The sequence below is a fragment of the Gallinula chloropus genome (assembly GCF_964237585.1).
Source record: "Gallinula chloropus genome assembly, chromosome: 9".
NCBI classification, from domain to species: domain Eukaryota; kingdom Metazoa; phylum Chordata; class Aves; order Gruiformes; family Rallidae; genus Gallinula; species Gallinula chloropus.
This window is the reverse complement of record NC_140094.1, coordinates 12,060,030-12,087,224: the sequence shown is the minus strand read 5'-3', so window position 1 is coordinate 12,087,224 and position 27,195 is coordinate 12,060,030. Positions and strand designations below refer to the sequence as shown.

General features: G+C 48.0%; 1 protein-coding gene across 4 annotated transcripts in view; it reads right to left on the bottom strand.

Moving 5' to 3' along the window:
• The window catches only part of NTRK3 (neurotrophic receptor tyrosine kinase 3), a 212,273-nt gene that overhangs the window by 92,990 nt on the left and 92,088 nt on the right, over nt 1-27,195 (bottom strand). For all 4 annotated transcript variants that reach the window (XM_084267860.1, XM_084267859.1, XM_084267861.1 and 1 more), the window contains exon 11: nt 4,451-4,639. In XM_084267860.1, the coding sequence (XP_084123986.1) occupies nt 4,451-4,639 (189 nt within the window). The remainder of the gene's footprint in view (nt 1-4,450; nt 4,640-27,195) is intronic.

Genomic DNA, 27,195 nt, shown 5'->3' with positions numbered 1-27,195 from the left:
CTCATTAGGACTCTCCGGAAGGACGGCTGCTCCACCCGTGTGGAGAATGCATCCCAGTCCCCAGACTGCGCCAGTCCTGGAAGCGGGAAACGCAGCCAGCTCGAGTCGTGTCTGGCAACAACCGCCACCACAATCGAATCACTTGCCCTGGAAGTTCAGCTTCAAAGCGTGGTGGGAACCAAGCATCCACTGGTGGGAGACAGACAGGGATCTGCAAAGGATCCACCCCATCAGATGTGTTTTCTCCATTATGGCTTGGATTTTTTTTCCTCTTACTTCACAGAATCGTAGGGGTTGGAAGGAACCTCAAGAGATCATCATGTTCAACCCCCCCTGCCAAAGCAGGTTCTCTAGGACATATTGAGTCTCTCTAGATTCTCCAGTTATTTGGGCCATTCTTGAGATCTCGTTGGTCTGACGAGAAATGTGAGAGACTAGAGCAACTGCAAAACTGTGCTGAGGCATTTCAGTAAAGCTCGAGAGATCAGATCCAAAACCTAATCTGCATCTGAAGTGTTATGCAAATAATTAATTACTACTATTAAAGTGAAATAATCTTCCAAAATGTTTCTTCTGCAACATTACCAGTATTTCACCACAAAAAATCTCCAGCTATTCATAATTACCCATTTTGCAAATTTGAATCCAGCACGCCAGGAGATGGAGCGAAGGTTAAAAGTTGCTGTTACTGCCAAGAAGCATCTCTATGAAAATGATGCCCTACCAACAGCCTCGTGAACTTATTTCAAGCTGATGCTCCCTTTTTTTTCTCCACTGGTCAGTGGCTATCTATTGTAATGAGCTGACTTTTCCTGCCCAGAAGGACAGATAGCCATTTTCTGGACACGAACGAGAGCAAACTGGATCACTTTTCACATTACCAAAAGCCCTGACGTTAGGTCAAAGCTATGCAGTCCTACATCCTACCTCCTCACCTCATATTCTGTCCACAGTGCTTGCTCCACAACAAGTCCTGTTTCTTCTCCTCTCATCTGTTTATTTCCAAATATAGATGGGTGCAAACTCAGCACAACCTGTCACTCCTCCTGCTGACATCTGCCAAGCAGAAATGCCCCTTGTTTTCCCTACCATGTGTGAAAGATCAGGAGGAACAGATTATTTTAGCTTATTCTTCTGAAACCGATTTGTGACTGGACTGTCTCCGTTGCCAAGCTGTTTGCTTGACCCTCCAGGTAGGGCTGTGGATGGCTGAAATGAGGACTGGGTGCTGACCCTTGCGGTGCCCAGCATGCTGTGGAGTTACAGCGTCAAGTTGAGGGAAGCATCTTCTCGAAGACTCAGTGCTTCACCATGAGAAAACAGGGTGGTGCAGTTTCTTCTGTGGTTCTTTGAGAAGCCCATGGCTGGGAAAGGAAGGACAGGACCACCTCATCCCTCCTGTTCCTTCAAATCAGGCAGCAGCAGCAAAGGGCAAGAGACAATTGCACAGGTCCCAGAAGGTCAGAGGTGAGAGCTGGCCCCTGCGTCCTTCATCCTATCGATGGGAGAACATCCTGTCCCCAGCACAGAACACGTCTCCATCTCCTTGAGGACACATTAACACGAAGAGCCCACAGGACAGGAGTGCACAACAGGAATGAGAGGGGCTGCAGCTCCATGGGCAGGGAGCTGCTCTCCATATTTCAGCTGCAATTCCATTATGCAGAGCTAAGTGGCTAGGAATAAACATCCGTCATCCCTGTGTGATAAGCAATGTTTGCTAGTATAGAGGGTGACAGAAATCTATATCACATCAATGTACTATTAATACTGCATTAAGCATATAGAGTTCGCTGTCCTCGTTGCAGCACGGTAATGGGTATCGGCATGTCCTCAACCCAGGCAAGATCCAAGAGCACAGGGATGCTTGCAGGAGGAAGGAAGGAGAGAAGCTTCATGATGGAGAGAGAAATCACTTGTTGAAGGTGTTGCTCTAGCAACACCTCCATGCAAAGGAGAGATGCTGGATGCCAAGAAGCACCTTTGCTCATAGCTGGACAGGGTCTCTGAAGGAGGTGGGGTGACAACTCAAATCAGTGCAGGCTCAGCTGGGTACAGAGGCACTCCCCAGCCCAGAGGAGTTCTGCTCTCTACAAGTTCCAGCAAATAAAGAAGTATTTGTGTTCAAGCTCTGCAGAGGGGGAAAGAAAAACCCTCTGGCATGAAAACCACGGGGAGAACGGGCGCAACAAATATTCTCCAGCTCAGGTTTAAGTTGAGCAGAGCACATCAGATCAAACAAACCCCTTACAGCGAAAGCTCCCCAAAGCATGCTTAATTTAAAAGGTGAATTATGAAACCTTCCAGCCTCAAGCAAAGCCACCAGTGAAGTCAGAAGTTTTGTCCAAGTCCTGGGGACTAACATGCAATACACACACCAAATCCAACCCTGCCTGAAGGCTCGAAGCCTGGGTTTTGCCCCATGAATGACAGGCAAATCTAACAAATATAAGGACTTTCAGCCTGCCAGTATCCACCTGTGGTTCGCCTCTTGTTAGCACCCAGATGGAGTGCCTGGGGAGGGGACACTTGGTTTCAGCCTGACTGCCTTGCAGCCCCAGGAAACTCAGAGGTGGAGATTTGCTGTGGATTTCTAAGTGTGCACAGTCCTTACTAGTGCTGAATTTCCCACCCTGTGGCACCTTCCACAGGAGAAGGTGCTCTAGATGCCACCCCCAAGCATCTCTGTGAACTCTCCAGATCCTAATCAAATGGCCATTTGAAACTCTGAGGCCAAATCCCACAGTGAACAACTCCCCCTGCGACCTGCCCGGCTCTGACAAGCCCCACAGGGCAAACACTCAGAGCCAAACTTCATCCTTTGAGGTTTAAATTCTGCTACTGCACAGCTGCAACAGCACCCACGTCTTGAAATGGTCGGCGCAGAGATTTAAGAGATTCGAGAGAGTGCAGGAGGAGAAGGGAAGGAAAAAAAAGACATAAAGTGGGAGAGCCCCCCCCTCCCAAGCCATCAGAGTTTGTAAATCATTTCTTACAGCACCTCATCTCAAAATGTAAAATATATAATTAACGGCACAGAAAAACCACGCTACATTCAGCTTCTCTGCTCCTGCCTAATCACCACCCTCCTCCTCCCCTCTCTACAAACAGACCAAATTTAGCACGTTAAAATGAAAATCAGAGGGAAAGCCAGGCGCTGGGCTCATTGGGTACACCCCATCGCTCCGGAAAGGGAAGCATGGTGATAAGGGTTCAGACACCGGCTCGCAGCGCCCAGAGGGTGCCCAGCGGGGACTGCCCCAGGGACACCTCTATGGGGGCTGCAGCTCCCCTTCCCCTGGCAGGAGCAGCACTAGCCCAGGGAGCAGCATGCTCCTGCCAAATCAGTTTCCACAGGTTGGGAGTTCAGCCTCCTCCCTGTTTCCAAGGGCTGAGTTATGTCTCCTGCACTCATGAGTCAGCAGCAGCCAAGGGGAGAGCAGAGGCAACTTCAATGCAGCACTCCCAGCTTCTGGCTGGGCCACAGAGATAGCACAAGTTGGGTTGGATCGTTCTCCCCCTCCCCCTTTTGTGTGTGTGTGTGTGCAAGTTTTTTATTTTTTCCAGTTCTACCTGGAAGCAAGACACACAAAAGGATGAGTAATAGCAGGAAAGGAACGTTACTCAAACCTCCTGCATTGTCTGGCTTGCATCTCAGAGCTGGTAAGAGACCCCGGAGAGTTTAACTACCAGCAACAAGCCACATGTCGGGGAGGGCTGCATCCCACTGCTCATGGGGGAAGTGGTGCAGGACTCCCAGAGAAGCATCCTTTTATAGCCAGCACTTTCACACTCAGAATTTAGGAACAAAAGCAAAGACCGCTCAGTCACCACCTGCCAGTCTAAGAAGCCAGATTCACAACCCAGGTTTACACAAGAAAGATGCAAAAGCTTTACCCATGAAAGCTTTAGCCCATGAAAACAAGACATCCAGCGTCTAGACCTCCTGTTCTTTATCTCCACGCATGTGCCCCACCTATGGTCATGTGTCCTGAGCTTCTCCCTGGTCTAGCAGGGAGCCAAGGAGGCAGCCCCACGCCTGGGAAAGGAGGAAGGGGAGGCAAGTCCTTTCCCCTCTCAGGCAGGGGCACATCCATCCCAGGCAGCTCCTGCTCACGCTTGGGACCTCATGCTCAGAGCCAAAGAGGCAGAGCCCAGCTTCAAATGGCACTTTCAGGCAAGGGGGGAAGGTGACTGGTGGGTGGCGGAGGGAGGGTGAAGGGAGGTGAAGGTGAGGGTGGAAAGTCGTCTCTGGAAGCACCTACATGTATGTTGTGATTTCTGAGACCTGAGATTCACTTTGGTTTCTGGACCATACCAAGACCCACTCTCCTCAAAAACCTTCTCTTCTTCCTCATCCTCTTAACCTCTTCCTCCTTGTCCTCCTTCCCCCGTCCCCCCAACCCATCCCCTGTCCTCGCAGGGGGTTCCGGACGGATCGGGCACTCACACGTGTCTGGCTTGTGGCAGTTGTGACCTTGTCGGAAGTACTGGGGATTCTCGATGACAGGAATGCGGGTCATGCCGATCACCACCGTGTCCGGGCCAGCGTCCAGGGATGAGGGCGTTGTGATGCCATGGTTGATGTGGTGGAGGGGACTGGCTGAATCTTCCTCTCCGCTGATCACCGCCACAGGACCTGCAAACACCACACATATCTGTCAGGCACACAAAGGGAAAGGGGACCCACCAGACCTGCTGACTGTGCGGATACGGATTACTGCAGGTCAGCAGTGGACCACCACCAGCCCGCCAGCTACTGTGCTCCAGCTCCTTCAGCCACACCTCCTTATGCTTACATGCCTGTACCCAAGAGCATCACTGCTATAAATCTTGCTCTAATCAATGGCAGGCTTGTTCCCATAGGTAAAATAAAGTGATGAAGGAAAAAGCATCCATACCTGAGCACCAAGGCCTGCTTCCCACACTATTTCACAATATTCAGCTGTACCCCCAATTTTGGCTTATGCTTTATTTTATTTTAGACCTTCTACCTTCAGCATTTGCTATCAGCTGCCAACATCAAGCCTTTCCCATCTATTCTCCTATCCTGGGGTCCAATTTGCAAAGCAACAATTACAAACACCTCCATCATGAGGTAAAGCCCTGCAATCCATGCTGCAGCCATTCACACTGCATAAACACAGGATGCTGAGGAGTTGGGCAATGTGGGGACTACACCACAACCTTCCACAAGGCTTTCCCTTATCCGTTCACATGGGAAGAAGAGCCCCACTAGAGATGCTCCTTTTCTCCTGTCTGAGCTCTACCAGGGGCTACCAGAAGCTCATGCAAAAATGAGCAGAGATTCTGCATTAAGTCTTCAACCCTATTCAGAGAAGCCTATCTTTTACCTACATTGTGCAGAAAATGCCTCTCTCCCATCAGTAATCTACTTCTAATTACACAATTACTTTATTATGTATCACTAGCAACAAAGAAGGGAGTCTTCAAGCCATTTTACTCTCCAGAGCTTCCAGGAGGATGGGGTGAACACCGGCTCCACGCAGTCATTCTGCCTGCATTAATCTAGTCTAAAGGCTGCTCATTTTTTGGAGCTTCAAGTATTGTTTGTTCTTCCAAGTGGGGTATAATGAAGTTATTGCGTAATTAGCAGAGTCCTGGCAGCTCTGACAGGTGTTTTAGTCACAAGGAAAAAAAAGTCTCTCCCTTTATTGTGAATCCCTTCTGGCAGGTTCTTGGGTTTTTTTTTCCGCGTGACTTCCAGCTTTTGAGTCGCGGAGGCAAAATTCAGCTCTTGCTGCAAGATGCCTCTGCTGGAACCACACACACTGTATTTCTCCAAACACAAAAGCAAACAGGCAATTTCAGTTTGAATGACCTCTGTTCTTTCACACTGTCACGCCTCTGCAAACCAGGAGGAGTGGGTTTTGCTTTGGCTACGCCCTGCGCCACTGGCCCACCTGGCTGCAGCGGGAAGACCTCTGCGTTTCAAGGTGCGGTTCACAAAGCAAACCCCAACAATATCAGCTGGTGTAGGATGGTATAAATAGTTTGAGGAGGGACCATAAAGATCTCCTTTGCAGTGGAGCGGTGGGGGAGGCTGTTGAGAGCTCACTGCTCTCCCTAAGCAGCCAAGGTTTCGCTTCAAAGGAAGGTACCTAATCCCACAGTGGGATGTGAAAGACCCCTCTAGTGAACAATATGAAGGAAGTCTTTGCTGTCCTCTCCTCTGGGAGCAAAAATCACACCTTTGTGACAAGGAGCAAAGAGGACATCTCCTACAGTGTTAGTGCTGGAAGAGGACAGTTGGTTTCATAACCAATCATGGGACATATGCCAGGCTGGCACAGAGGCTGCTGGGGACATAGTTCTGAGGGGCTCACAGAGCCCAGCCAGCACATAACCCTTGCTTGCACAGCACCTCCACATTTTTAAGGAACACAATCACAGAAGTGTCCCTCTGGCACAAGCAGGTGAGGATATGGCAACATCTAATACAGTCAGGCACGATCAACAAAGTCAGGCACTTGTGAAAGTAAGCACAGCCAGCACCTATCATGTGGTGTTCTGATGGCAACTTCCTTGTCAATAAATAGATCCAGAGGCTGACCTTTACACTCCAAAGGTTTCTTCCTACATCTCACTTCTTAGGAGGACTTTCTACAGGTGTCATAGAGAGTGTCATGCCCCAAGCCTGTCCAAGATCTATGGGGTAATAAATAACTATGTCTCAGCTGATCCACAACTGCACTCCCAATTCCCCAGTGAACACTGGGTCCTATCAATGGTCTCAGCCTCTTAGTCATGCAGCTCAAGTTGTTGCTTCCAAGCTTGGACGTTTACAAGACCTATTGACCCTCAAAAGCCACAGAGCCAAACTCTGATGCTCCATCACCATCTCGATCCTTTTCTATTTCTGCGAAAGTTGGAAAACCAAAGAACTGCAAAGGCAACTGCAGTCCTGACACCACAGGGATAGCCCACCACATACAGCACAGCCTACCCCTGCAATAATCCAGAGGCAGTTTACTGCCTCTTACTGTATTTCCAGGTCTTGAAGAAAACAAATCACAGTCTCAAGACTCCCAAGGAACAGACCCGGTGGAAGCAATGCACTAGCTCTCAAGCTTTCAGAAATGTTTCTGGTGATGCTAGGCACTGCGCTAGCACAGGCTATAGCATATCACTCAGCCTGTTCAGCCCAATATCCTCCACAGGATATAACTGGAGTAAAGACATAAATTATAGTTCAGAACTTCTCCAAGTTTTCCCTGTTAATTTGGGTGGGATGGAGAGATAGAAGTCTGGAGAGCATTAACTCCTACAACCCAATCATGGTTCTTCATCCTTTTCATTCATTGATCCTTATGGGTCTTTCCCAACTCAAGATACTCTGCGATTCCCACCTCTTCTGGTGGGTCACAGGTAAGATCCAGCTCCCTGATCCAGATCCACACAGCCACTCTGCTGTCCCTCTGAGACTCAGATAAGGACTGAACTTGCTGCACGAGTCCGAGACAAACTTTCAAAACATCACTGATACCAAGTAGTCACCAATCACTTTTATGGGTCCGACTATTGCTCTGACACTCAAAATATGTACTGCCATTAGTAACTCCTGGAAATAAAGCAGCTATCTAGACTTCAACTTTTTTAATCTATCTTGGCAATAACATATATTTTTTGCTGCTAAGTAGGTAAAGAGGTTGAGTTTCTGATGTGTAATGCTGATGAATGGCTTTATTTGGAATAATTCTCACAGGCTTCAGCAGTGCATTTCCCTGGTAAGTTTAAAGGGAAAAAATGGAGTTTAAAGGGAGGAAAAAAAAGTACAGATTTTAAGGTCTAGGTTTACATTCCACTTGACAGGAAGGGGCAGAGGGATATAGAAATTAAGCTAGTTTTGTACAGTAAAAATGCAGAATAACAGTCAAGGGTAGTCTGGAGTAACTCCTGGTATACCATCCTGTGATTTTAAAACACAAGAAGAAATACTTTGGACTTCCTCTGAAATTTAAAAACTAACCCACGACATAGTACCTGCTCCTGTGAATAATTCAGCCTGTGCTACAGACAAACATACTGTGGATATTAACTCTAAAAAGAGTTTATTTGTTAACACTTTAAGAAGCCTTCGTATGTTCTGAGCATCAAATATGGCACATCTATATTCTGAAAGGCTTTCAATGACTTGCCTTCCATTCAGGCAGATGTCCCACCGGCCAGCAGCACCAGCCCTGCCTGCAAGGACAGAGTTTAGCTGTTCTCCATGCTAACCCCATGGAATTTTCCTGCCAGGGAAGCAACAGGAATGATGAAAGGGGCACAGAGCTGCAGGGAAAGGCTAGGGAGACACCAGGGCTGCCCCAGGGTGAAGAGTCAGTCTGCTCCTGCTGTAGCCCAGCAGCACAGCCACTGCCAACCTGCCCCTCTGCAATGCCAGCAGCATCAACTGCAATGACCAGAAAGAAAATTAGGATCTGAATGAATCTCACGTTACCCAAAGAGCAACGAGGCAGCTTGCAAACACTGCTTTAGGAACGTGACAAGACGCAGTGCTGTTCTCCCTTCCCTCCCACACCCTCTCTGCAACCAACTCCTTCCCAGGAAAGATGTCTCATTCAAACACCACCATTCCTGGCCTCATCTCTGCCCTCTTTTCCTTCTCCTCCAGCCTATGCTCGCTCCATCCCAGCAATGCTCTAGCTCCTTCTTGCTTTGCCACTATCCTGATGGCATCATCTCTGCCAATACTGTGCAAAAACACTCCCAGATTGCCCAAAAAGGTCTGATTTTCAGAAAATTTCCTGTCATTCTCTATTCAGCACTCTTCCCATGGCTGAACTAGAGTTTGGCTTGGTGTTTTCCTTCATCTCCTTGTTTATCTGGAAGCTCTGTGAAATGGGATATACCTTTTAGTCCATGTCTGAAAATTGCCTAGTTCATTCACAGTGTTATACAGACAACTTGTTACTTATGAAAAATAAAACAAATAATAATAAATAGCTTAGGGAGCCCCTGTTTGCATGATCATATCGTAATGGTAAATTATTTATCAAGGCTAAGAGCTATACTTTCTGATAAAACACAGGCTCAGGAATATAGGGTACTTTATAAATAACCACAGATTAGAGAAGATAAGATAATGGTCACTTCATACACATCCATAACATAATGAATGCTCCAAGGCAGACAGGTGAAGGAACAACAAAAAACTCCAGCTTGCTATCACAATAACCTCTCCAAAGCAACAAAAATGATCGAAGGTGTAGAAAACATGACCTCTGAGGGAAAAGTGAAAGAATTATTCTTTGTGTTGAGAGGAGAAGACCGAAGGGACACGTGATAACAGCCTTCAAATATGTAAAAGGTTGCAGCAAAGAGAAATGTAATAGCCGTTCTCCATGTCCACTGGGGATAAAACAAGAAGTAATAGGTTTAAATTGCACTGAGGGAGATTAGGGTTTGAATGTTTTCCCTAATGCCTAGCAGCATGGATGGCTGAGCACTGGAACACATAACCCAGGGATGCTGCGGGGCCTTGGCCACTGCCAGATGAGAAAGGAAAAGGTTAAAGGAGCTTCTTTCAAGGACAGTTTAGTTACAGGGCCTGATGCTGCTCAGAGCCTGCAGCACTCTTCACCTGCAACCAAAGAGCTCTGAGCAAGGAACACTCTTCCCTTTTTGATGCTTCCAGAGAAACTCCAAGCAGGCACCTTGCCAGCGCTGCAGACCAGGTTGGGGGAAGCCTCTCAGACAACATGGGTGCAATGCTGGACCGAGACAGGGCTATGATCTTTTCATGTGGTTTCAGAGAGAACAACTCCATCCTCTTCCCAGGACAGAGCTTGCTGAAGCAGAGAGTGAGGAGGTGAGTGCTCGGGGCTGCAGGACAGTCCCCCTCTCTGCCACCCATGCCTCCAGAAGCTGTCGCTCAGAACACCATTTGTGATCAAAAATGATCACTGCAAGAGCTAATTGTGCCATCCACATTCGCCTGTGTAATATAAAGGAGCCATATAATTAACCTACTTAATTAGGAACCGTATATGACCTATAAATAAATAAATAAATTAAAAAGCTCTCCAAGTAAAGTGGGTCACCATGGACTGTATAGCGAGCGCTGAAGCAGACTTCGTTAAACTCCAATATATATTAGATATAAAATCCCCTCCTCTGACTCCAAACCTCCGTTGGCACTTCCATATTTCCCCCGATCTTAATCTTAAATGTTCTTCAAAGGGCCACGTCATCAACTGGCAAGCAGATAATTCTGAAGCCCAGCTTTCCAACTCAGAGCCATACACACACAAACGTTTATTTTTAACACAGATGGAAAAGTAACCCCAAACTTCAGCTCACCAGATAAAACAAACAAATAAAAAAAGATGTTTTAAAAAAAATACCCCACCCTTTTGCTGGAGTCAACATCAAACCATCCCCCCCAGGGCTGGTCTCTGCACCAGCAAGGAAGGGAACAAGAACTCATAAAACAATAAGCAAAAGCACAACAAATACAATTAAAAATCCAGTTGTGCTCAGAGCAAGATTACATTTACTGTCTCATAAAGAGAGCCTCGTCCTGTCACACAAACAAAAGGAAATCAATTTCTTAATTTTTATTGGCAGATGTGGGCTCGGGGCCAAGTCAGAGCTTGGTGCCTGCGTGGAACCTGCTTGGAGCCAGTCTGCTGTAGGCTCCAGCCCATCCCCTGCCCTCAGCCACTTCTCCTCACCCCCAGGACAGTCCATCCTGCATGGTCGCTTCCCCAAACCACATCTGACCCTTCAGTTGTACAAAACACTGAGCTTTAACTGAAGACCTCCCTAATTCCAGCTCCCTGTCTGGGTCCAAGCAGCTTTTCCCAAACCCATGCAGCTCAATTGTGCCCCAAATGCACCCCAGGATACCCTTGCATCCTTGCACAGCCCCTGCAGCACACCACGGGAGCTGGAGGGCATCGCTGAAGAGAAGAGGCTGGCCTGTACAGCATGGGTCTGGCTCAAACCACACCACAATCAGCTGCAGAGCATGCAAAGGTTCTGCCCCTCCTCTGCCACAGCCCTTGGGATGCAGACTCTCCTCACAGCTTTTGGAGAAAGAGCACATGTAAAAAGTCACATTCTTGAGCTTTACAGGCAGATAAAGACGCTGAGAACATAAATTTGAGCTCTCAATGGGATTTACTCCAAATCCTCATCCTCTAGCCCCTCCAGCAGTGAGAGTAGGAAGGAGAAAATGGCCAAGCAGCAATTCATTTTCCCTTCTCCTGAATGAGATGATGGGTTCAGGCCTCAACCTGAGGTAAAGGTGTTTTTGAGGGGAGAAGGAAGCTCTAGCTGCAAAAGGGGATGCATTAAGGCAGGAGGGCTGGGGGAACACTGTGCATCCTCTCCGTGCCCATTCCAACCACCAGCTACCTACCCCAGTATCCCTAGCATAGAGCATCACTCCAACCCCACTGTGGGTAGGGGATCCCCAAACCTCTCCCACTCTTCCCATGTTCTTTCCTTCTGCCTGCTTCCTTCGGTTTATTTATTGAGCTCAGACACGAATCCTATAAGCACTCGTGCTCAGGAATGGAAACATTAAGATCAAATCGTATAAAATATAAAGTCAATGCCTATGACAGCACAAAGGCATAAATCCCACAGAACAAGCAACAGAAAATGCTTACAGTAAAAACGATGAGACAATCTGATAATTAAGGAGGGAGGGATCTGACAAGGCAGGGCCCTGCGTGACAGCAAAGCCAGCCAGCACCCACAGGAAAGCAAAGCAGGAACTTTTATGTCCAGGCTTAAAGCTCCCAGCCCAGCTGTAGCTACCTTCAACTCAGAAAGCATGTTACCACGAAAGGGACTGCAAACAGGGCACAGGGGTAGCTAGGAGAATATTTTGGACCTTGCAACACAAAGATCTGCTGACTCAAGAATCAACAAACCAACACCTTTTCCTATGTAACAGGGGACAGATGCTGGGGAGCCACGTCATTTACTAACAGGAAAAGGTTTTCACCACTGAGTTCAGACAAAAAACCAGCTAGTACTACAGACAACAGGAGAGGTCATCACAGTTTATTTGATAATTGCAGCAGGGAAGGACAGTATTTTGTATGGCAATGCCAGTGCTGGCATTCAGACCAAACCCAGTCACCTTCCACCACTGTCCCTACCTGGCTTCCCCCACTTGCTGGTCACAAGCCAAATTTTCCCACTGCTGGGTGTGCACACTCCCCATGGGATGTGAGGAGCGAACTGGGATTCAACACATCCATCCTTGCACAGAAACCTCTGGAAATGTATCTTGGTGTGGCAGAACCAGTGCCAGGAGCTCCCAGAGAAGCACACTTGGATGAGGCAGGAACGAGCAGGGACACCAGTGTGCACAGACACCACATCCCTGGAACTGCCTGCACTGCGCCACACCACTGCAGCCCTCCTGCCCCAGCCCCAAGGTCACAGCTCAGGGAAGGCTGGCAGGGCAGTCATGCGGCTATTGGGTACCAGATGTCAAAACAAGGTCCCCATTGCCTTATCTTCCATGCACAAGGTCATCATTTCCATCTCTGTCCACGAGACTGGCTCTAAAACCAAAATCTCATCTTCTTCCCACAGCTCTCCATCATCCCACTGCACACAACCCCTAGTTCCAGAGCTGGGCACCATCCTGCCTGCCCTAAATTCTTAATTTATTACTGTGTACGTTTTTTTTCTCCTTTCTTCCTCTTGACTAGAAATTTGCCTGTTGGGCTTTTTCCAAACAAGGTCACCAAGCTGTCACCTCAGGGGCACCTTGAACTTCGGAGCGGTGCAGGCTTTATGAGGTGAGAGTTGGGCAGCTGCTGGGTAAAGGCCTCGGCAGCACCTATTAATCTCTTGGCTCACTCATCCCTATCACAGACACACCATAAAAATGATATAAGTATTTCATTCAAACGGCACTGCAGAGGGAGTGGGGAAGAGCATGGGGCCGATTGATTTCCAGTATGTCTGCTCTTTACCTCCAGGTATAAATACAACAGCAAAATCAATCGGAATAACATCATATCAGCTTTCTAATCTCTTCTGTTCGCAAGAAGTGCTTTATACACTGCGGCGTTTCCTACAGCTTGTCTACCAGAGGCCTTGGCTCCTTCACACCTCCCAACCTGCTGGTGTGCAGCCACTTCCTTGCTCCCAGCCTCTCCAGTGGAAAGCCTCAGGATCTGTAGTCATGGCCTGGGTGATGCTAAAAGCAAGATGCTCGTTCACACCCCTTCCCAAGTGGATGGTGGCTTGCTCAGGGTCGATGGGCAACACTCCGATGTGCTACAACACACACCAGGGGTGACAGTGCCACCAACATGGGTGCTCAAACAAGGCAGCAACTGCATATGCTTTCCTCACACTCTCAGGACCCCATGGCTGCATTCACCTGGGGGCTTGTACATAGTGGCCCTGATGGCATTTAACCTCCTCATGAGCACCCAGCAACCCAGGGGCCGAGTGATACCATGCAGACACCCAAGCCTGGAGATGGCTGCCTGCTGAGCACTGAGCAGATGCATTTCCCTTCTGCGTTTCCCAATTTATCATCAACCCAAGGCTTTTATCCTCTCTCCTGGCCCCCAGCCACCACAGAGTGAGACTGTGACAAACTGATAAACATTTCCTCCGAGCCCTTGCTCAGGCAAACATGCAAATGCAGCACAAGGCTGGAGAAAGGACTGCCCTGTGAGGAGTCAAGTAGCAAAACTGGGAGTCCTGCAAACTCCAGCTCAGCACTAGGGCAACACTTTCCCCCAGGAGAGGAAAGCAGAAGCCATTTAAGCCACGCCTGTCTTATCCTCAATTGAGCCAGCAAAGAACACACACACCCCATGCATTAAAGCTGACCAAGGGTTCTCCTGACCTTTGCTGTGACCAGCACCCAATGCTGCTTAATAAACACCATCCAAGGAGAGAAAAGTCCTGCCAGCAGCAGTTCTGCAGCACAAGCCAGAGAAGCAGCACATGCATCCCACCAGTGAGGACCATCGCAAACTGAGAGCAAGCGCTGGGCGTGTTTCTCATTAGCTCCTTGACCAGGTCCAGCAGCCACCTCTGCTACCCTCCCACTGTTCCCCTTCGCATGCCTTGGCCGCTGCAAGATCAGTCTTGGGTCGTCTTGATCTACTTGGAAAGCTTAGCCACCATGAAAGTAAACTGCTTGTCCTCTGGCTCCAATCTCTTACTGAAATTAGTGCCAATGGAAGTGTCACTATCAATTCCATAATGTTATTGGATGGACGTAAAACTGGGCCAAGTCCTATATTCCTGACGGGCCATCAAAGGGGTGGGGATTATGGGTAAGGAGACAGGCAGCCCTGGCAGGAAAGGCAAAGGCTCCAGATCAATTAGCCTGACGAGGCTATCTTCCAGCCACATCACTTCGTGCTGACACCAGCGCCTTCTCCCTGGAGCCCGACTGCCCCTGCGCCAAGAAGGTTTATTTTCTCCAGCAGTAACCGGAGCCTCTCCGAGCCCAGGGAGCTGTGCGTCCCCTCTCCAAATATCCAATTTATGAGACTCTCAAGACACCAAGGGGTTTTGCTGTCATTACAGGACATTAATTTTCAGGCCTCCTTATTTTGGTTTAATACTCTGTCAAGATTTAAAAAAATAATAATAATAATCACATGTTAAGAAAAATAAATAAAAGCCCTGCTATGCATTGCTCAGAGATTTCAAATGGAAGGAGTGCTCCAAATGTGAAGTACCTGGCACAATACATGGTTTGTCTTTGCTCTGTGTTTTTCTTCTTGGGTTTTTTTCAAGGTCCTGCTTGGACCATGAAAGTAAAATGGTCAGTACTGCCATCTGGTTCTCATGCAGCAATTAATAGGGCTTGTAAATTTTCAAACAAAAATAGTTTTCAATTGTTGCTTTTTTTGGTCAACTTTTGACCTCTTAGTTATGAAAACATCAAGCAGCCATCAAGGCTGCAGATGCCAATGGACTGAATTCACTCCCAGCAGACACCCAGCGTGCCCAGTCCCTGCCAGCAAGCACACGACTGCATTCGCTCAGGGTGTGAATTTGTAGACCCAAACTTAAAATCAGACTGGTGATATTTACTTTCAGGCCAAAAAGATAACTCCTTACATGGTCAAAAACTAATACAAAATCCTTGCAACCACAGCCTGGATTAGTTCATGCACGCAGGCGATGAGAATTTAAAACTTCTGCCTCTCAAAGTCGATTCTTTCTTTTTTTTTCCCCTCCACAGCCCTCCTTGAGATGATCTCCAGCAGTGATATCAGTCTCTCAGATTTATTCTATCCCAAGATAAATAGTGTGTTGCTTACAGAATCAAAACGTATTTAACTTGTATAATGATTTAAATCCTGAATCTGCTCCTGCAATATTATGTGAGACTCTTATGGAATACGAAGCCCATGTCAGAAATACCCACAAACAAACAAATCCTTCTTCCTCATGCTGTGCAACTGGGAGAGGAAGTGGGGCCGAGGTTTGGGCAGCCCTCATTGCCTCCCCAGCCCACAATGTTCACATCAAAACCAGCACTGTCAGTGGCAAGCTTTGCCACATGCCAGGGACCAACATTTGTGAAAGAGAAAACCATTAAAGAAATGAGGTTTTGCAAGTTTTCTTGTTTCAGACTTACAGGGTAGGGGGAAACCCCACAGCATTCTCAAAGCAGAACTAACTGGAAAGAAACTGATGCTTTTGGGGTCAATTAATATGAACTGCAGCATCCATACAATGATGTTGTGCCAAAATTTATAGTTCTTGGTCATAAAGGTTTTGCTTACAAATCACAGGACCAGCCCATAAAGAAAGGATCCAAAATTGCAGCTTTTGGGGACCTGGCAGCTCACTTGCAATGAGTATGGCTGCTTTGGAGTTTCCACCTGCCCTGCTGGGACCCTCATCAAGTTTGAGGGGAGGCTGGTGAACAGGGAGATAAAGCAAGCAAGGGATAAAAAGCTGGGAGGTGCAGAATGGGGGCAGAAAACAACTCCTCACTCAGACAACTTGCTGCATTGCCAATCCAGCAGCCCAAACCACTCCTTTAATAAATTAGAGAGGTATTCATTGAAACAGGATCCTCTGTCCCCATGCTGCCAGTTAATCTGTAATTCAGATAGATCAGTCAGAAGGCAAGAGTCCAGCATATAAAATGATTAATTCCTCCAAGGCCTGGGGAAATTTCCCTTTCTAAACAGCATAGCACGCTCCCCTCCTCACCGGTGAGCTACAGGCATGGACGGGGCTCCCATCAGAGGTCAGCCAGGAACGCCACTTGCATTTCAGTACAGGCACTAGCAGTCGGCAGTCCCAGGGTGGAGGCTCTGCCACAGCCCTTGCAAGGAGCTCCTCTCACTCCTCCCAGCACCTTCCTGCTCTGTAAGTCCTCCGGTGCCCAGCTAGGAATGCTTGGCCTCTTGCCACCCTGCCAGCCCAACACCAATGCTTTTCAAGACGAGAGTTTTTATGAAGCAAGAGAGTAAAACATGAATTAAAGCAAGCAGCCTGGTCTGCAGAAATGCAGCAGCTACTGATTCCGGTTGAGAAACCACCAGCTAGTGTCCAGCTGGGCACGGAGGTTGGGGCAGAGCACATCTCATCTCCAGCTCCCTCAGGAGAATCACCCCCACATCCACTTCTGTCCTTTACAATGTCAGGAGCCAAGCCGGGTGCTGGCTTCTGGCTAGAAGACAGCAGTGAAACTGATTTCTTTTCTGAAGCTGCTCTAAGGTGGGAGTTAACCAGATGGACACACTGCAGCAAGTAGTCGGGGAACGGGGACAAGTCATGTGAAGCTCCACGTGAGCCCAGAGGCACCTGAACATGGTGCCAACCCTGGAGGCAGCAGAATCAAAACAAACATCTTTCTATAGCCAGGAGAGAGGCATAGAGGAGGAGAAAACCCTACTAAAAAAGAACTCTTGAAAGAATGTGAGAAATTTGGCATCACAACAATCAACCCGGGCATGACTGGCACAAGCTGGCCTGACATTAAGGTGGGATCATCAGAGTCTGTCTTCTGCTAGTTCTGGGAACCTCAGTCACCAGCTTCTAAAGCATGAGAGTGAAAGAGTCCTCACAAACCAAATCCCTATGTCCCTATGCATATTCCATATCCTACCCCCAAGCTACTTCTTCAGCATCCCAGAGGCAGGTGGGAGGGAAGCTGCCTTGCGTTAGCCTGTGAGCCACGAGGGCAGAGAAAGATGGAGCGTTTGGCATTTACCTCCATGACTAAGCGCTATCTCCCTGCCCCACACCCCATGCCCCAAAACACATCCCTTGCCTGATGGTTTTGTAGCTCATGGCAAGAAATAAAAACACATCCAAGCTGGGAAGCCAGACCTGAAGACATGCGGAGGTCGAGTGACTTCTCCATCTGCACCACTGAGGGAGCAGGAAGGAGCGAGTGGGACAAACAGGATCCTCACCCACAGCATGGTGATGAGGGGAAAAAAAAAGAAGAAAAAAAGGAGGAAAAAAGAAAACGGGTGCTTGCACAAAGCTGGTGGCTTCCTAGTTGGGAGTAGCACATGTCTGCTGAGCATCAGGCCAAGTGCCCCTTGCACAAAGCCCACTTCAGGCTGCCACAGCATCCTGTAGCAGACCTTGCCAAACCCACTCCCAAATTTACCCATCATGCTGGTAGCCCCTGACAGACCACAGCCCAACAATGCAGGCAGCACAATCAGAAAGCAGCCTGAGGCAGGGAGAGCTGTGGTGGCAGAGACACCTGGACCACAACCAAGCCGCTTTCTAGAAGCGGCTATCAAGTCTCTGCAGAAGTAGTGGAATGGAGCCACCTTTCATCCTACCTCTCAAAGAAATCATCACTGCTGTTACGCAAACACGATTATGTCTCCAGGGCCTTTTAACTGCAGCTCTTTAGGGCTGAGTGGGTTGATAGAAATCTATTCACAGGGCTGACATCGCTTGGCTGGGTAGGGACACTGCCACCGACTCAGTTGCTGGGGAGGGATCACAAAATAAGACTGACGATGGGGGGGAAAGTCCTAGACAATGCCAAGGCAGCATCCTCTGGGAGACCCATCCTTGCTCCCTTGACAATATACCACAAAGTCCAGGCCAGTTTCTCACCATATTCTTTCAGAACTTCCTTTTAAAGAAAAACAAAATAATATACGTGAGCTCTCTGTTTCCCTTTGGGTTTGTGCTTTCTTCCCCCCAAAAGGGACCACCACTCAGAAAAGGATGGCTGCACTTGCCACAGCGGGGTAACACAGAGCAACATAAGGCTGTCTCGTCCTCAACACCCCCACTCTCCATGTAGCCCTAATCAATGCCAGGATCCAAGCACCAGGCAAATGAGAGTACAGGAACACGGTTTGGCCATCAGTCTCTCAAACACTTTGCCAAATCCATGTCCGGAGCAGAGGGATGCAGGAAGCTCTTACTGTGGGACTCCTGAACTGCATTGCAGAGCCCTCTCGGAGGTTGGCAAAGCTGGACGGGGGCTGCTTTATCATATCTGCCATCTGCTTGTTTGCTTTGCAATCCTCTCCTCCTCCTGGCTACACTTAAAGACTCCTACCTGTTCTCCGTAATGTTTGCCGGGTCTCAGAGTAAACAAGCCACAGGCAGGGACGAGAGAGGGGAGGTGGTAGGAAGGGAAGGGGTGAGAAGAGAATAGAGAAACAAAATTTAATTAGAGACACTATTGCTTCAGGGCATCTGAAAATTACAAACTCATAAATCTCTTAGTAAATGCCCTGAGCAGTTGCTATGCCAGGCTGCCTACCAGTCCCACCAGGAGGGCCATAAAGCGCAAGCACATAGCTCGCTGGCTCCTTCCCTCCACCCTGCAACATCAGGCAACCTTGAGCGGCCTGTCAAGCCTGTGACAAGTGTTTCTGCAACCAGGAGTTATCAATCTGCAGCCCGGTTAGTGGCACAGTGCAGGGAGCACCTTGTTTCATTTGCAGCCACTGCACAATGAGAGGTGGGAACAGGGTGGGACATGAGAAGAGATAAGTCACGGCAAGATGGGACCAGAAGAGCCTGAAGACCTATTGCTGGAAGCACCTGGGTTTTCCAAAGCATATTTTCTAAGGAGAATGGCCAAAGAACAGGCATAAACAAAGACATGGATCCAGATGGGCTTCTGCTGGCTAGCGACCATATGAAGGCACTATAGAGAAAACCCATCTTCTGTCAATTTCCCAATGAATCGGCCCAGTATTTTCCTCCAGGGATGAGATGAATCTTCACTAGGGGATGCATACATGTTGTCCAGCCCAAACCCACTTCTCACAAAGAACGGCACACAGATAGCGAGCATCTTCTACCTAACAGCAGCAAGAACAAGCTGTTTCACCACGTTTCTCGTTCGGCACACAGCGAGGAACAGACTGAACGTCCAGCACGCGGGGGTGTTGCACGGCTCTGCTATATTTAACAGAGCTCTCAGTACAGTCTCTGGTAGCGCTACGAAACACGTCTTTACCAGTAGCCTGTCACAGGAAGGCTTGGAAAGGGGGAATCTGGGGTATTTTTCACCCTTTACTCACCATCAGTCATAACTTTGAAGGTGGGAGTAGAATCTGTTTTCGGTAGCATGGTCAAGTCTTGGCCCTTCTCTGCTGACAAGCAGGTGGTTGGTAAAGTGGTAATGAAATCTCACTGGCTTTCTTTTAAAGTGGGCACCAGTGGGTGAGAATGGAAAGTTTCTTGCGCAAGAAGAGACTTATACATAATAAATTTTCATTTGCTGAGCTGTATCTTTGGCTAGATTGCAACCAGAAAAATAATAGAAGTTAAAGGAAGCTTTTGGAGTCACTTGACCCACCATTGGCTGCACTTTAAAGTGTATCAGCTATTGACCCATCTAGTGACACCTTTTTTTTTTTTCCCCAAGAGATTGAGTCAAGTGGGATAGACTAGTGTTGTTATACCAGGAAGCCTGGGCAGATTAAGTAAAAAGTCAACCACCAGAATAGAGAAGACAGAACTGCTCTGAAGAAGCATCACCCACACCAACTTTTGCCATTTCTAAAGCCAAGCTGAATACCCAAATCTTTCCAGGAAATCACAACGATCTCACATCCTTCCATCTAAGCAGCTGCTGTGCTTCTCTTTCAGGTCATGAGTAGAAGCATAAGAACTGAAAACTGAGGCAGGAGTGTCTGTAAACAGGAAAGCTTTGGGAGCCAGACAGCTCTCCAGACCTTCCAGGCCAAATTCAGACTACTTGAATCAAGCAACCTACAAAAGGAGGGGTGTCAACAGGCCATTCCAAGCCTTTGGTCTGGATTTCTATACCATCTGCTAAAAGATGAAACCTGACTAGGCAGAGGACACAGCACAACATGTGTCACCACTCCCAGTGGGTACCCAAGCACTGGAGGGGTGCAGGGAGCCACTGAGGCTGGTTTCCCCACAGCTCAGCTCCCCTCATCCTGCTGGATCAGGAACCCACATGAAAAAAAGTGGGGCTTTTTTTCATAAATGGATTTTCCCATCTTTATTAAGCACTCTCTTCCAAGACCACTCTCCAAATTGGAGATGCAGTGCTTGGAAAGCTGCAGGGTATGGAAACCAGACATCAAGCCTTACCAACAAAAAGCAGCAGCTCACTACATAGGTGACAACTCTGGCTGAAGCATCAGTGAAAGGGGCAAACTGTTCAGAGCAGGAACAGGGCAGTATAACTGGTGTGTCCCTCTTTGATTCGACCAGAGCATCCAGGTGTTGTCCATGCCTACAGACCAGCTGTGCACCCATTTGTCTACATAATTATTTACAGTATCTAAGTGTTTATTCCACAGTACTTATCTAAGCAGTATCTCATTCCCTTTATCTTTCTATAAAGCTGCAACATTTGTCTCTAGGACAATAGCACTTTCTGGGTTTTTCTATTTTTTTTCCCCAAAAAAGTATTTCCTAAAGTAGGGCAGTTCCCAGGGGACACGGCTCCTTCCTCCCATGTCCTCGCTGCAATTCCAGGGAGCGTGTGTGGAGGTGGTGAGGTGGGATGGAGACGGGACGTGTGCCCACAGGGCAGCAGCGGCTGGGGGAAGGTGGGCAGGCAGGAGGACGCATCCCCATACGCGTGGGGGTGCGCGTGACAGCGGCGTGCAGGCAGGGTTCAAGCTTAGAAGTGTGGAATATGCTGCCACAGGGTATTTCTTTTTCAGTGTAAGCCAGGATGGCAGCTGACCCAGCTTTCTCCTTCTACCTGCCTAGTCCAATCTCCCTCTTCGCGCAGCACTCTACACGCAGAGACGCGCAAACCTGGCGATGCTCTGCTCCTGCTCACACTCCGATGACTCCGCTGGGGATGACCATGCCTGGTACCTCTCAAGGTTGAGTCCCTTTTTTTTCCCTTACAGATGTTCTCACAGCCCACATCTTCGCTCCTTGAGTGGGCTGCAAGAACAGACCCCTACGGAGTCAGCAGCAGTGACACCCCCCAGCACAAGCAACGAGCACCCTCAGGCCCTATAGACAAGGGAGGTGGTGGTCAGTCCTACATCCCCTACGCTCCTTTACTTGTGGCACCACCTTCTGCTTTACCCTTCTTTTTTTCCCCCCTTGAAGAGTGAAAACAGCAAACAAGAGCTTATAAATTATCAATTCCTGATTGATTTTGCTGAGAAAAGCACATAAAACAATCATGCAACAGAGAAGAATAATTTAGCATTTCAAGTGGGGAACAGTGATGCTGCTGAGACAGCTCTATATAGGCAGCACTCCTGAGCTGCCCAGCAGGATCTCCCTGCTCCAGTCTCTTCCTCCTGCCCTTTGAAAAAAGACAAGCAAACCGTAACCTTTTCTAGCAGCTGCCTTACAACACAGAAGCCCATACCCCCATTAGCAAGACAGTCCCCTTCCAACCCAGTTATCTGATGGCACACACACACGAGCACAGCTCCTTGCACGCAGCCTTCCACCAAGGATATGCCATGGCATGATGGCCCAAGGACTGACCCATAGCCTGTAAGCTTGCCTTGCCTGCATCACAGCAAGACTTCTGCATAAAAGACTACCATTGCCACCTGAAAAGCTGCGTTGCAAGTCAGATGAGGCTACTAGGAGCAGGTCTGTTACATCGGTCTGCACCAAAAGCTTGACTGCTGCTGCAGATGGTTCATGAAACCACGGTTTTCCCCCGTTCACACGTAGCTGCGTACCAGCAGATAGTTTGGAGCTCTTTTCCATCTGTGGACTCCTAAGGAAAAAAAAGTTCTGCCAAGCATTCACAGTTCTAAAGTCTCTCCAGCGCCACATACAAACTTTTTGTTCTGAGTGCACATGGGAAATGAGAGTTTTTCCCCAAAACTAGGCCATAGCAGCACCCCACTGTCTCCCAAAAGGCTTCACATGTCATGGTTCAACCCTTTCATCAAGACTACAAATGACATCGTACACTGTTACTTAGCCATACACGCAGCTTTCAGCTTCTGCTTATGGAATTAGCATCATATTGGAGCTAAAAAGCTTTCCAAGGCAGCTGATTAAACCGCCCAGGAATTACCTGCAAAGTCAGAAGCAAGAGAGAGCAAACCAAAGCACCCCACATCCCTCAAGGAACTCATAGCTGGGGGTTGAGGCATCCAGAGCAGCATGAACCACCAGCTGAAACCCAGTGCCAGACCAGATACTAAATGTAAATGCATGGTACAGAAAGCTATTGCCCATCCCTAAAGCCAGCCAGCCACCACACACCATGACAGCTGTGATCATGTCAGGATTTGATATGTTTTGGGGTTCTTTTAGATACATTCACTTCCTCCCATCCCTTCTGTAGCCTTTGGCCACATGAGCCCACTGTGCTAAGCAGACAAACATTCCTGTAGCTGTTTTCTGGACATAGAGGAATATCGTTAGGTTGGCAGCAAAGATGTTTGCATCTATCTCAGCACTGGATTTCAAACACTTGAGGTCTTTTCTTGGGTTTAATTCTGAAGAAAAGAGCATTTACCACTCTGTCTAAACCTGGCTTCCTTCTCCTCCTCCCTCTTACACAGAAAGGTTTCATTTTTGACCACACAGCAAAGAAAAAAAAAATTTAAAAGAAGTTATTTAGAAATAAATAAAGATGATGCTGAAAGAGGTGGTGGCTCATGGATAGGAAATATTATTCCTTCACTGCTGCAGTAATGATCTGATTAGGATCCAATCCTAACACATCCTTCATGCGCCAAGTCATCCTTACGGAGTTGAAGTCGCCTGAGGGTGAGGGATGGAGGGAGGGGGGCACGGGAGGTACAACGCAGTACTAAAGGGATTGTGCATTTGCCCTCTGGTCACCTTACAAAATGAGAAATTTCCTTGGGCACTGAAGCACCTTTTCTGGGGATTTTTGCAGCAATGTCTTTTTAAACTACAGTTTCATCCCTCCAAATAATTTATGTGCATATTTAGATCCTCTGCATGAGCTGGAAATCCATCCATCCTTTTCGGTATGTTATTTCCCCCCTCTCCCCCAGACTTACCACCTTCCTCGCAAATCTGCCTTTCATATCTCTCTCTTGTTCTGGTTTCCAGGCTGTGTAGGAAACCAAAAAGTGTGCCAGCACTGCTCCACCAAGCCCTTTCCGGCTGCTTCTGGCTACATTTTCAGGATGCAGTCAGAATATCCAAGTTTTTTCTTGGGTGTTTTTCCTTTTTTTTTTTTTTTTCCTTTTTTTTTCCTTTTTTTTTTTTTCCTTTTCAGAAGTTAATTTCCTTTGATCCAGAAAACACCCTCAGTCCAGATGAACTCCTGGGGACCTTTCCACCAATAGCTGCCCTCCTCCAGGCTTCACACTTGCCATGAGTTAGGACAGTCTCCCTCTAAAGAAGCCTGAACCTGATTAAGGTCCTTAGGCAGTAACACCTGCACACATGTGCCAAGCCCAGAACAAGCCACAGAACAGAACTCCAAAGGTGTGACCTCAGAGCTCCTCCATCACCCTCCAGGAACAACAGACAGATGTCACTCCCACACCAGTCTGGGGGAACCAGCTCTGACCATGACAGAGGTGCTGCTCCTTCAGAAGGCTCAGCAACCTGCTATGGACTCAGGATGTGACCCATCATGCCTGCCAGGGTGATGCCAAGGCACCAGATGAGTTCAGAAGAGACTTCCCACACTTGCATTAGCGGCATATCCACAGATATAACCTGCAATCCTCTACTGAGCTGTACCCACACAGCTGCCCCACAAATATCTCCCCTGCCTGTGACAGGCAGCAGACATCACAGGCCCTGGGAGAAAACAGTCTCCACTCCTCATGCAATTGGGAACATCTCTCACCCATAGACACAGTACATGACTTTTTCATGGGATGCTGATATTGCTGTTGGTGTGCACACTCCCTACACCACTACAAAAACACGTGTTTTTTTCTACCCTCTTACTTTCAGATTGCCTTTTTTGTGGCTGAGGAAATATAGCCCCAAAGAGGATGGAAGGACAGGGGAGGTAGGGCAAAGGAGATCAAAGATCCCATGATCTACTCCTGCAATTCAGGAGCTCAGATATTGGACCAGAGGGAACTCCAGGCTGGTTTGTGGACTCATGTGCGCCCAAACTAATGTGTCAGAGCACAGCTGTAATTTGTCATTCGCCACCTAGAACACAGCCCACACAACCAAAATGAGTATTTTTCAGAGGCCGTGACATAGAGGAAAACAAGCTTAGACCCAAGTGACTTCATGGCCAAAGACTGCTGGCTGCAGCCTGCCCCAGCCTGAGCACTGTACCTTAGTAACCTTGGAGGGTTGCACTTCACGCCGTGTACACGAGAACAGCACATTCTCAGAGTGCAGTGCAATCTCCTTTATCAGAGCCTCTTGGTTCCAGCAGACCCAAGGACAGATTTAGGTATCATGACCACTAGGAGAGCTTGGGGCAGGGCTGCATGAGCCTGCCATGGGAAAGGCTGCAGGCTGGGAACAGCATCGGCTCCAAAACCCTCCAAGAGCTGCTTGTGTTGTCCGTCAACACAGAAATAAATCACCGCCTGCGCCTCTGCCCATACACCATCTTTCTCATTTTCCTCTGCTCCACAGCTCGAACTCAGCCAAATTCATTAGTTTAGGTCACGTTTAGGGATGACACACGCTGCACAGCGCGAAACGAAAAGCAAGCTTGGCTCCTGGGTGCAGAATAGTCTTGCTGTGTCCATTGCAACTGAGGTCACAAGAAAAACAAATTCACTAGGACTTAGCTGGTGCATACTACAGCTCTGTTTCCAACCACAAAACATTCCTCAAAAACAATGGCCAAGAAAGTGCTGTTGCTCTTTAAGCGTTACATTTCCCAGGGGTATGCATTGGGTTATTGAGTGTAGGGAAGAGAGGGGGGGGAACGGCCTTCGTTCTTGTTTGGGGATTCATTTGGATGCATTTCTTTTCTCATCAGAAGTTATGTTTTTACTTATATTTTATTAAAGTATCTAGAGGCTTTTGGGAATGGATGCCCAGGAATAAAATACAAAATTAAAATGAAGTTAAAAAACCCTGGTGGGATAAGGATTGCTGCCTTCTGCATGCAGATTTTGTTCGGACTTGAGACCAGGCTCAGCCTGATTGTTCCCTGCTCATTCCAACCCCAGCATCTCCACTGCCAGCCATCACCAAATAGGCATTCCCACTCACTCACTCTTCCAGTGTCCCTCTCCTCCGAGCTGGTGGCTCCCACTGTCCTGTGGCACTGTGTGCAGGTCTGGAGTAGTGAGACAGCATGAGCCTGCCATGCCATCAGCATCCTGTGCTTGTGCAGACATCAAGAGCTGCTTTATGAGTTTAGATGTTCCCTTTAACAAAGCTATGAGGAAAAAAAAAAAACAAGCCTCCTCTTATGCTGCTGAACACAGCTCTCTCCTCCTGTCCCCTCTGCAAATTACCAGGATATTGTCACTAATTATCAGGCTCAACAAGTGAAGTTGTGCAATTTGCTACAGACATGCTGGAGAACAGGTATGAAAAGCAGGGTTTGGTGCAAGAAGAGGGGAGCTTGGAGGAGCTTTTTGGGCAGGGTGCTGTGGGGCAGCCCCACAGGTGCCAGGTCTCAGCACAGGAGGGGTCTCCCCAGCCGTGTTGTTGTGTTTGCATTTCAGAGTGTTTGCTTTTTTTTTTTGCCTGATGTTTACTTCAAGCATCACACTCTGAGGGCTTATAAAGAGGATTAAATGGTGAGGAGGTCTCACAGAGTTAGGAGGAATTAATCAAGTGGTAATCAGAAAGGAAATTAATCTGAAGAGTTAATTAATCAGCTAAGGTAGGGAGACTGCAGCCAGTCGTCCCTATCGTGCTTTCCAGGTTGCTATTTCATGCACCCACACAGCAACAGGGAAGGGAGAAGGCAGTCAGGATACCCAGCCACCCTTCCACACAGAAACCCATCAAGGCCAGCAGGTTTCCACACCCCTATGCAAGGACCTCAGTGAGGACATTCCCACCCATGTGCCACAGGGTTGAGCACTTGTCACCTGCCCCCCTAACCCTGGCTCAGAAGTTTCCCAAGGCAATGGCATCTATTTCAGAGACTCCTCTTGCCTCCTGCCTTTGGAAAAGGGATCCAGATATGCAGCCCACAGGTTTTTGATTGCTTAATTGGTTCTATAGACCCCATGTTCTCCTTCCAACATCCTAAATAGTCTTTCTTTACTTCTCCATTGTTTGACTCCTCTAAATATGCACTGGTAGGCATCACTTCCCCTTCAATCTGGTCTAGCTGCATTTTATACATTTAGCTCTTCTTAATCTTTTCTTACAATACATTCCCTGCAGAACCTTAATCATTTTAGTTGCTCTTCTCCGAATTCCCTCCAAAAGGCATCAGGTAGAATGTTTTGCAAATTTGTTCCAGGCCCTTCCAGACTGCATTTTGACTAATGCCTGTTTCCCTTGGGATGAGACATACCCCATGCAGGCTGCCTGACTGGGGATGCTCAACCTTCATTACAGCCTCAGAGGAAGAAAACTCCCCAACTCACAGTCTGCAACATGATGCATCTTTGGACTGACAAAACTCAGGCTAGCTTGCAAAGGCATCTGAAATCTCATTAACTTCACCATTGTTATTATTAGACTCCTTTTATGCACAGAATAGACATTTTAATTGCCTTGGTGTGGATAGTACCTTCTATTGTGTCTTTTATAGACCACAAGCAAAGATTCATTTCTACATGCTGGCTACAACCTGCCTTTGGGGAGGTGCAGCCAGCCCAGAGCCAAGCTGAGGGTGTAAGGAGTTACCCAGCAGACCCA